Source organism: Lepidothrix coronata, unplaced genomic scaffold (assembly GCF_001604755.1).
Source record: "Lepidothrix coronata isolate B3197 unplaced genomic scaffold, Lepidothrix_coronata-1.0 Scaffold290, whole genome shotgun sequence".
Classification (NCBI taxonomy): domain Eukaryota; kingdom Metazoa; phylum Chordata; class Aves; order Passeriformes; family Pipridae; genus Lepidothrix; species Lepidothrix coronata.
In genome coordinates, this window is record NW_016690470.1 from 130,200 (window position 1) to 141,531 (window position 11,332).

At 54.4% G+C, this 11,332-nt stretch overlaps 1 protein-coding gene across 1 annotated transcript in view; it reads left to right on the forward strand.

Annotated features, from left to right (window-relative positions):
• The window catches only part of LOC108508318 (excitatory amino acid transporter 5-like), a 15,085-nt gene extending 4,133 nt beyond the window's left edge, over positions 1-10,952 (forward strand). The window contains exons 3-11 of the mRNA XM_017837044.1: positions 892-1,104; positions 1,795-1,837; positions 2,603-2,825; positions 5,703-5,802; positions 6,013-6,246; positions 7,782-7,976; positions 8,632-8,766; positions 10,484-10,583; positions 10,690-10,952. Of these exons, the coding sequence (XP_017692533.1) occupies positions 892-1,104; positions 1,795-1,837; positions 2,603-2,825; positions 5,703-5,802; positions 6,013-6,246; positions 7,782-7,976; positions 8,632-8,766; positions 10,484-10,583; positions 10,690-10,827 (1,381 nt within the window). The 3' untranslated portion in view covers positions 10,828-10,952. The remainder of the gene's footprint in view (positions 1-891; positions 1,105-1,794; positions 1,838-2,602; positions 2,826-5,702; positions 5,803-6,012; positions 6,247-7,781; positions 7,977-8,631; positions 8,767-10,483; positions 10,584-10,689) is intronic.
• The last annotated feature ends 380 nt before the right edge of the window (positions 10,953-11,332 follow it).

Genomic DNA, 11,332 nt, shown 5'->3' on the forward strand with positions numbered 1-11,332 from the left:
TTGGGCTGCCAGGACACTCTGCTGACTGAGATCCAACTGGCCACTAACCAGGACCCCCAGGGCCCTTCCCATGGTGCTGTTCCCCAGCCCCTCGTTCCCCAGTCTGTCCCTGCATCCAACACTGCCCATCCCAGGGGCAGGATCTGGCATTTGCCTTTGTTAAACACCTCGCAGTTGGTGAGCACCCAGCCCTCACATTTGTCAGGACGTGACAAATGTCCTTGAGGGAGTCAGCAGCTCCTCCCAACTTGGTGTCCTCAGCAAATCCACTGAGGACCTTCCAGTCCTGTAACCAAGTTGCCCCCACCACCGGCACTGCTCTCCCTGCTGGGGCAGCCAGTAATGCCCTCTCTATTTTTAGCCATTTTGCTAAGAAGTAGCTTATGGGTTACTTCTTAGGAAAGCTTAACGTGTGCATGAAATCTGAACCAGCACCTCTCTCCTGGGGGTGTGGGGCCCATCCCCACCAGGATTTTATGAACTTTGCTGGTACATTCCTTTGCTGTTCAGTCACGCACAGCAGTGGCACGGGACGCTGGAGATTTAGGGTAACGGTATCTTACCAAAAAAGAACAACATCAGTTATTCACCATCAAAATACACTAAGAATACAGACTTCTTAACCCTCGGAGACAACAGAAAACATGGCCAGACCTTGAAAAGAGGTGTCTCCTGCCCTTCACAGCTCAGCCTGGGCTGCCACAAGCCCGTCCTGGGTGTGAGACCCTGTGGGCACTGGCACATGAATGTGCAAGAGCTCAGTGATGCACTCAGGCACTGGTTTAGAAAATATCTATGGAAACCACTCCCACCTTGGATATTTTGCCCATCAGACACATCCTGTGCAGCTCTGGCAGCAGACACTGACTGACCACCACGTTTTTGCTGCAGCCTCATGTCTGGTTTGGCCACCATGGACTCCAAGGCCTGTGGGAAGATGGGGGTGATCACCATCACCTACTACCTTTGGACAACCTTCATGGCAGTGACTGTGGGGATCATCCTCGTGGTCAGCATCCACCCTGGGGCAGCTGCCCAGAAGGACAATGACACTGTGGGGAAGGTGGTGCTGAGCTCCGCTGATGCACTGCTGGATTTGATCAGGTACGTCCCAGGATTTCAGCAGGGGCCAAGTTTATGATGACAAGATCTTCCCAGAAGGCTCCAAGTTCCCAGGAGACATTGAGATCTCCAGGGAAACAGGAGAACTCTCCTGGCCAGGTGCTGGTACCTCCGAGCCCAGCAATGTGGGGTTCACCTGCCCCACCACACGTCCCTCTGACCACTGTCACTGTCACTGCTCTCCCAAAGCCCCCTGCAAACAGGGGAAGGAGCAGAGAACAGACACATTAACACTCCCTCAAGGCTCAGGGGTTCTCCCCTGCAACTCCAGCAGGGAGATGCCAAGCCCAGAGCTGACCCAGGGCTGTCTTTAAGCAGCAGGTGGGGATACCTGGGGAGGGGGTGAAGCACCGACCCAGGGGCTGGGGGAGAATCTCCATTTCTGGAGGCATTCCATGGACTGGACCAGGCTCTGAGCATTCTGCTCCAGCTCTGAGGCTTCTGCTACAGGTGGCAGATGTCTGTCCCAGGCTCTGGCTTTCCATGAGTCCCATTTATGAGTGATTCTCAGTCCTGCTCTGTGTTGACCTTCCAGCCTCTCTTTGCCCTCAGCCTGCTGGTGTTGGCTGTAACCTCCTCCTCCAGGTCTCCATGCCCACCAGAGGTGCTTCCCAGGGTGCTCCCTGTGCTCTCACAACACACTTTAACCTCCATATTGTTGCTCTCTTGCAGAAACATGTTTCCTTCTAACCTGGTTGAAGCTTCATTCCAGCAGGTGAGTTCACCTGGCCCCTCTGTGGGCGCCTGGGATGGTGCTCAGCTCCACGTGGGGCTGCCTCTTTCCCCACCCACAGCCCAGACATGAGCCCCTTCTCCCTTCCCCTTCCCTTCCTTTCCCCCTTTTTCCTTCCCTTCCCCTTTCTTCCTTCCCCTCTCCTCTGCCTCCCTCCCCGCTCACCCCAAGGAGGGCACCTGAAGGCAGGAGGGTGCTGGGGGAACACAGGCTCACAGGGACCCCCCTGCCTGCCCTCTGCCTGGAAGGGGCATGTACAGAAAAAGCAGCTCCCCAGTCCCGGGGGAAGGGGCAGCAGAGGGGCAGGCAGGAGGCACAGGGCAGGCTGGGGTGGGCAAAGGGGATGGGCTGAGGAGGGGCCAGGTAGGGTGGAGGGAGAGGGAAGACAAGCAAACTCATGGCATTGGGAAAGCATCAGTAAAGCCCCCAGGTAGAGGGATGGGGGAACCTCTCCCTGGGGACCACAGTGCTCCCCCAGTGCTGTGCTGGGATCCCACAGAGGTCTGCAGAGACCCGACTCACACCACCACGTGTCTGCCCAGCAGCCTTGGCCAACAGTGGCTGGGCTCTGCAGGGAGCAGCCACAGCTCCTCTTGCCTCTTGCTCCTTATTTCCACCAGCCTTTTACTGCCTGGAAAACAAACTCTGAACCTCCGTGACCACCAGGGCTGCCTTGCCTCCGTGTTCAGAGCAGGATGGAGCTCACACCAGCAGCACACCACCCTCACTCCTCTGCTTCTGTTCCAGTATCGAACCGTTCTTGTCCCGGTGGTGAAGTCTCCCGGCTCCCCAAAGGTCCCAGGGAAACCTGTCAACTTTATTTACTTCGCACCCGACGACCAAAACCCCGAAATCCATCGGCCCGTGTTCCTCGAGCTGACACCATCCCCTGAGATGACCTACAGGACCCTGGCTGGGACCAGCAACGAGATGAACGTCCTGGGGATCGTCATCTTCTCAGCAACAATAGGTACCTGCTCCTCCAGAGCGGGGCTGCAGCCCGGGCTGGCAGTGGCTGCAGCCACCACGCTCACCCTGGGGAGAGCTGTGGGATGAGGTTCTTTAACTGCTCCAGTCCCTGGGAACTGGGCCCAGCACAGAGCTCTGTCCCATCAGTCCCACCCATGGTGGAGCTCACTGAGGCTGTAGGCCCTGGGAAGGCTGTTTTCTCCCCAGATTTCCCATATGAGCTTCCACAGCCCACACGGGGGTCCTGGGGGTTTTCAAACCGTAACATAACCTTTTCTTGAATGAAGTGAGGTGTAATTTTTGCAGAGGCTACCTGAGACACAGCTCATCCCAATGATCCAAACCCTTCATGCTGAGGGTTCAGCCCCCTGAGCAGGCAGGATGTGACACTGGGGTCAGACTTGTGCTGTCACAAATACATGGGAATTTACAACAGGAGTTTCTGAAGGAGGTAGGGAAGCATTCTGCATCGAGCAGCCTGCAATCCTGTGTGGACAAGGTGCTCAGCAGCAATTCTGAGAAGGAAGATGGACCAGAGGTTGTGCAGAAACACGTGCAAGAGAGAAGGAGGTTTGAAGGGGAGAAAGTCACTGCAAGGAGGAACTTGGAGCTGGCTCAAAGTGACACCGGGTACAAGGCTGAGCAAGAAAGGAGGGAAGGACCAGGAGGAAAAAGAGTAGGAGGCAGTGAGATAAGGATGGGGACAGGATTATGTGTAGATAAGGAGGTGAGGGCAAGGAGCTTGAACTTTGTGTATAAGGAACCAAAAAGCCAATTAGAGGATTTGAGGGGAGGAGGCAGCACAGCCAGCACAGCACTGGAGAGCACTGGCTGCAGTCAGAGCCACGGAGAGGGGCCAGTTCTAAAGGCCACGACACAGAGAGAGCCCCGAGGGGATGGCCTCAGTGAGACTGGGCAGAGCCAGATCCCTGCAGACTTTGCCTCTGGCAAACTCCTGTCCCAGCAACCAACACCTCCTGCAGACCCTGGACGCTCAGGGAAAGTGCTGAGCTCTTGCCTGCAGGACACGTGCCCTCCTACAGCCCTGTCAAACCTGCAAGAAGAAGCTGCTTTTCTCCTCTGGCGTGGGAGTGGGATCAGCCTGAGTTAGGAGGCAGCAGGAGATCACCTGAGCCAGCCCCAGCCACCAGCTGTGCTCCCCATGTTCTGCCCAGGATGGATTAGAGCTCCACGAAGCCACAGACTGGCAGCTGGGCATGGGTACCTCAGTAAAGGATTCATATACCCACAGGAGGCTTTCCCTGCAAGGAAGGGCCTGGCAGAAAACAGGAGAGGGACAGGGAAGGCACCACAGCCCCATGGAGTGGGGAGGGCACTCGGCTTGTTCAGTGGGAACAGCTTGGGAAACAGGATCACCTCCTCCATGCAAGGTGGGGAGGCCAGGTGGGAACTGGCTGAGGCCTCAGCAAAGGGTATTTTTGTGTGAGAGCAAATTAGGCAGTTTGTGTGTCTGAGAGCAAAGCACCCACAGAGCACCTGCTGGGTACCAGAGTGACTTTGCTGTGGATGGTGACTCCACACAGTTCCCCCAGCTCTGACAGTCCCTCCACTGTCACTGAGAGCCTCAGTCCTTTTGAAATCCAGAAAAGAGCAGAGATTTCAAGCTCCTTGCAGGAAGCTGTCTGTTTGCTAAGGACCTGTCTCCCAAATCAGCTCTGTAGGACCTGAAGAGCAATGACTTTCTTCCAAAGCAGCTTTTGTGGCCATCAAATACCAGATGAATACCCACAGAGCTGAGATTTAAATGTGCCAAGCCTTGTCTCATTTCTGAAAGTCCTGGCAAAGGTGACTCCATCTCATGTCTCTTCTGAGCAAGGCAGGAGATCCCACCACCCACCAAGGGCCTCTGAGGACTGAGGAGGGATGAGTGGGACAAGATCCTGTCTATATTCTTCTTTTCCAAGCTAAAGCAGATGCCTGTACAGTGCTTCAAAATTAATTTTAGCCAATACAAGGAGGATGTGCTGTGGGCTGGAAACAATATGGAAAAATGCTCAAAGCCTCCTTTTTCCTTTGCTCAGTGGGTTCCTGAGAGAGCTCCCAGCCAGTGAAACCAATGGGATTTAACACTGGCAGGCCAGACAGCACCATTACCCCTCCTAACCATTCCTGTATTTCTGCTCTAGTATTCCTTCAACAGAAAATCAGGCTGGATTACGTTAATGCAACAACATCAAAAGGAAAAAACAGACTTAAGAGAGGAGGCTTAATGGCTGTATCCAAGCAACTCAGTCGGATCCTTCCTGACGTATCACTGTACAGCCCCGTGTGTTGTCACCACCAGGGAACAGCCTGTGAGCCACCAGCAGGGTGAGGAACAGCCCTGCCCAGGGGGGAACTGAGAGCAGCCACTGCCCACGGGACCAGACCCTGAGCACTGCTGGAGTGATCCAAGTGGCACAACCTGAGCAAGGGCAGGGCTGCAGCACAGCACCACATCCTCAGCTACAGAGAACCCCACCAGGCTCTGTCCTGCAAAAAAAATCCGTTTCTGCTTCTGGAGCTCATTATTCTTGTATTACCAAACAGCCATCCAGCCATCCACCTAATCCAGCTAATCCGCACTTTATCCACCTCGGGAAGTGACTCTTCCAGCCCTGAGCAGCACTGAACTTTTATCTGTTTTCTGTGCAAGGAATGGTCCAAATCCTGGCTCTGGGTCTGGTGGGGTTTTGTGAGAGAAGGCAGATGTGTTTGCTTGGAGCAGGGAACGGCCGTGACTCGCGAGAGCTCGTGGCAACCTGTGCTGAGCGTCAGCTTGCCCAGTGCCCCCCGTTCTGTGGCCACCAGAGCCTGCAGACACCCAGCCCAACACGTGCTGCTCCTGAGTAACATAACCCACTGTGTTTGATTGCAGGACTCCTCCTGGGAAAAATGGGCGAGCGAGGAGCCCCCCTGGTTAACGTGTGCCAGTGCCTGAACGAAGCAGTTATGAAAATTGTCTCGATGGCCGTTTGGTAAATCTGGTTTCCATTGGTTTCAGTTTATTTCCTTTCCTGCTGTCCGATGGCACTGCCGGTCACACCTCTGCGTGTATCTGCTGTGAGCACTGGATTTGTTCTCGTGCAGCTGCACCACACGGCACCAAACGCTGCAGTGCCTGTCGTGCAGTGCTTCAGGCACTGCTGCACCCTCATGAATTATTCTTTTATTCTTATTCTTTGCAGGTACTTCCCCTTTGGCATTGTGTTTCTCATTGCTGGAAAGATCCTGGAGATGGAAGATCCGTCGGTTATAGGACAGAAGCTGGGACTGTATGTCATTACAGTGGTGTCAGGGCTTGCCGTGCACGGACTCGTCATTTTACCTCTGCTTTTTGTGCTCATAACTAAGAAAAACCCCTTTGCTTTCATTCAGGGGATCCTGCAAGCCTTGCTGATCGCCTTAGCTACATCCTCCAGGTAGGAAAACGTGGCTGAAACCTGCCAATGCCGCTGAGCAGTAATCTGGTTTAGCAAGGGAGGCGTGGCTGTGTATGGCCAGGGGAGCTGTACAGGAGGACTGGTGTTAACTTAAAGGAAAATTATGCTCCAGCACTATTTGAAATGCAAATGCTCCTGGTTTTCAGGGGAAGCAGATTCTTGGCCCTGCCCTGTCAGTATATCTGGAGATCAGGGCAGCTCACGGTGCTCTTCCATTCACTCTCCTGGGGTTTTCCCAGACCAAACCAGCAATGTTTCTCTGTGTGTGTGTGTGTCTGTGCTTCTTTTAAAAGCTGCAGTTTTCTTTCCATGAATTCAAACTAGAACTGCTGTAGGTGCTTTATAAAAACACATGAGTTTATTATGATCCTGGGGTTTAACTGAACACATCAAAAGCTCTTCTGAACGCTTTTCTGACAATCTAAAATGAACTCTCTATGTCTCAAATTCCTCCACAGAAAAATGTTGCCTGCTTTGAAAAGATTTTATAATTTTACATTATATTCATCTATTGTATTTTCATTGAAAAACATTCTTTATAACAATGAAGAAACTTTACACTACAAACTACCATCCTTTCTGGATGACACACAAGTTCAAACATTTTCCTAGAAAACATCTGACCAGGCAAAGAGGCAAAGGGTTTTTCTGGCCTCCCTGTTGCTTCTTGACATGATCCCAATAAAGCCACCTAGACAGTGACTCCCTTCCAAGCCCCCACTGCTGCAGGTGCTTCTGCAACTCTTAATGACCTGCCCTCCTCCTGGACCTGCGTCTCCAGCTCTGTCTCCATCAGGCTTCCTCCTCCCTCTGCTCTGCAGCCAGCTAAGTGAGCTGGAGAGATGGCACACAGGGATGGAGGGAACACCCTGCTCCTTGTCCCAGCCCCATGGTCTGTGCCTGGGGGCCACTGTGCTGTGCTCTGCATCCAGCTCCTTTCCCAAAAGCAGTCCCGTCCTCCCAGAGTCTGTCGTGATCCCATCAACTTCTCTTCTGGGGTCTCCTTTCTTCCACTTGTTCCTTCTTCTCCGTGTCCTCATCCCAGCTCCCGTGGGACAGCTCAGGTCCTCCTGCTAGAAAGAAACAAGAGAGAGTTCAGGGGGTGCAGGAGCCAAGACAGCTGCCCCTCGTGCCCACGGCACAGAGGAGACAGACAAGGACCACGGGGGTCAGGCTGGAGCCTGGCATGGCCAGTGCTGTCCCACACTGTCCCACGCTCCAGGAGGTGCTGCAGGATTAATGTGGGGGCCAGGGATGCACCACAGAGCTGCAGCCACGGCACAGAGCTGGTCAGAGTGGCACCTGCAGCCACCGAAACGACATTCTGACATTTCCTCTCGCAGCCTGCAGCTCACTCAGCTAACGATGTCCCTTCCTCGGGTGGTACGAGCTGGAGAGACTCTCACGGCTGCAGCCGTTTGTGAGGCTGGGAGGGCTCCTGTCCCACCACACCCACTCCTGTAAGGCTCAACGCAGGCAGCAGAGGCAATCACTGATCATTTCCTGTCCTGCAGCTCAGCCACCCTGCCCATCACCCTCAAGTGTCTCCTGGAGAACAACGGCATCGACAGGCGCGTGGCGCGGTTCGTGCTCCCCGTCGGTGCCACCATCAACATGGACGGCACCGCCCTCTACGAGGCCGTGGCTGCCATCTTCATCGCCCAGGTCAACGAGTACGAACTGGACCTGGGACAAATCATAACCATAAGGTAAAGGTTTCTTTGCAGCAGCCGAATTATTTCTCTCTGTTCCCGTTTACGGACGTTAGGACGACCTCTCATGCGCTTTTCCCGCTCGCAGAGGTCTTGTTAATGCACAGAGTGAACCCTTCTGGGAAGCTGAGGAGCAGGGAAAGGGGCAGCGTGTTGCAGGCCCTGCATCATGTGCCAGGGAATGCTGGGCTGGGCTCTGCCCCCAGAATCTGCTGCAGGTCAAGGACTTTGCCTGTAGGGGAAAGCCCAGTTGTACAGACAGCACGGCTGGAGCAGGTCAGCACTGCAGGACCTGAGCACAGGAGGGTTTCTGCAGGAGCCATTTACTCCCCTTCAGGAATGGGATATCTGCATTCCATAAGCAGGGAAATAAAGCACCTAAATAGATAATAATAATTAAGTACAGTTGCAAATATTTAGCAGTTTTAAGCAGGGGCTCCCTCCCCTGAAGGCAGAGGGGAGCTGTGCAAGCACAGAGCCAGGACACCAGCTACCAGCCCCTGCTGTGCACAGGCAGGGGGGTTCAGGATGGCAGCAGCCAGGAGCAGGAAGGTGGAGGGAGCCAGATCCAACCCAACCCTTCCACAGAGGAATAACTCACTTTTCCACGCAAACGCGCTCGTGTGAACTGCGCAGCCCCCTCTCGTTGCAGCATCACGGCCTCGGCCGCCAGCATCGGCGCCGCCGGGATCCCGCAGTCCGGGCTCGTCACCATGGTCATCGTGCTCACCTCGGTGGGGCTCCCGACTGAGGACATCACCCTCATCATCGCCGTCGACTGGGCTCTGTAAGTGCTCTCCTTAAGACCTGCTGCGGGCTCCAGGTTAATGGTGACGTATCTTCCTCTTGATGGATGAAACCAGACTGATCTCGAGACAGAAACTGGATTACACTTGTCACAAACACAACACACACCTTGTGAAATCACAGAATCATAGAATCAACTGCGTTGGAAAAGACCTCTGAGATCATCAAGTCCAACCCTTGATCCAACCCCGCTGTGGTTACCAGCCCATGGCACTGATGCCACATCCAGTCTTGTCTTAAAAACCTCCAGGGACGGAGAATCCACCACTTCCCTGGGCTGCCCATTCCAATGGCTGAGCACTCTCTCTGTGAAGAATTTCTTCCTAATATCCAACCTAAACCTCCCCTGGCACAGCTCAAGACCCAGCCCTCTTGTCTTGTTGATGGTTGCCTGGGAAAAGAGACCAACCCCCACCTGGCTCCCCCCTCCTGTCAGGGAGTTGTAGAGAGTGAGGAGGTCTCCCCTGAGCCTCCTCCTCTCCAGGCTGAACAGCCCCAGCTCCCTCAGCCTCTCCTCACAGCACTTGTCCTCCAGTCCCTTCCCCAGCCTTGTTGCCCTTCTCTGGACCTGCTCCAGCCCCTCCATGTCCTTCCTGAGCTGAGGGCCCAGAACTGGACACAGCACTCCAGGGGTGGCCTCACCAGCACTGAGTCCAGGGGAAGAATTATTGCCCTGCTCCTGCTGCTCACACTCTTCCTGAGCCAGGCCAGGATCCATTGGCCCTCTTGGCCACCTGGGCACACTCTGGCTCCTGTTCAGCTTCCTGTCCATCCCCACTCCCAGCTCCCTTCCTGCCTGGCTGCTCTCCAGCCACTCTGTCCCCAGCCCGGGGAGCTGCCGGGGGTTGTTGTGGCCAAAGGGCAGGACCCGGCCCTTGGCCTGGTTGAACCTCATCCCCTTGGAATCAGCCCAACTCTCCAACCTCTCCAGGTCCCTCTGCAGCCTTCCAGCAGATCAACACTCCCCCCCCAACTTGGTGTCATCTGCAAATTTGCTGATGGTACACTCAATCCCCTCATCCAGATCATCAATAAGGACATTAAACAGAACTGGGCCCAACGCTGATCTCTGGGGGACACCACTAGTGAGCAGCCACCAACTGGATGCAGCACTGTTTAAAATGTCCCATTTTAAAGTACTAAGATAAAAGCAAAGCAAATCATTAGGTGAGAAACCACACTGAGCTGAGGTGTGGGTGGCTGGTTTGTACTTCACAGCCCCCCTGGGCAGAGAGGGAACAGTGCCTTTCTTTCACTTAAAGGAAGGGTAACACAACACCAGTTCAGCCTTTCAGCATCCCAGGGTACCCACCACCATCACCTGTGAGAGGTGCCTGGGTAAACGAGACAAGTGCTGTGGTTGGACCTACAGGATTTTCTCCCTGAGAGGCATTTCAAGGAGGCAGCTCACCCCCACACCGAGCACAGACGATGCCAATGCCCCAGTCTGGGAGGTGGCACAGGCAGGTCCCTGCACTGAACACGTGCCAGAGTGAGACAGTCACAGCACGGGGCTCACAGAGACATCACAGCGACTGTTTTCTCTCTGTATCTGCAAAACCATCACAGCCCTCGGCTCACCATTAGCAACAGCAGTGGGACACCTGGGATGGGGGCTGAAACGTTCCAAAACCACCCCCACCCCGGGCACGATGGCTGTGGCCACCCCCTGCCCCCTCACTGTGTCTCTCCCCCAGGGACCGGTTGCGGACGATGACCAACGTCCTCGGGGACGCCCTGGCCGCCGGGATCATCGCACACGTCTGCGAGAAGGACTTTGCCCCAAAGCCCCCCCCGGTACGTCCAGCGTGGCTGGGAGGGCAGGGGAACTCAGGACAGGGCAGCACAGACACAGGGCACGGGCTCCCTCCAGAAATTAAAATTGTGCTTTCTCTTTTTGCAGCAGAAGCCAGTGAACAACATAGACAAGCTTCCCTCCACAGAGACCTCACACCCGCATCCCAAAGGCAATGTGATTGAAATGATTGAAGAGACCCTGGTGGATCCAACAGGAGTTCACTACAGCATCTGCCAGGTGTAGCTGACGGCATTCCTGCTCCCAGGAATGGCATCTTGGTGCTAAACACTGACATTGGGAGTGTCGTATATGGATGCTCTGCAAGATAAAGGCCTTACTTGGCACAAAAAGTGGGAAAATCCTCTCTATCCTTCGAAGACTCTGGGACTCTCTGGCAGGCACCCAAGGGGCAGGGAGCCAGATCCTCCCTGCGCCTGAGGACACAGCTGGCAGCTCGCCAGCCTGTCTGAAACGGATGGGTTTGAAGGTTTAATAACTCCCATTTCCCCAGTTCAGCTGTTTTGGAAGGTTAGGGAGGTGACCAGGTGTTAGCAGACTGGATTTGGTAAGAATGCAGCAGGGATGGGACACAACTCTGACCCCCCTAGGCCAGCAGCTCCTTCCCTGCAGGTCAGGCTGTGCCCCAGAAGCTTTTGTTTTCCTTATTATAGAGATTATTTTTTTAAATCATTGCTTTATATTTTATTACTGTGCTCTCCTCTAAAAACTAAGATTAAGTGAATTTCTG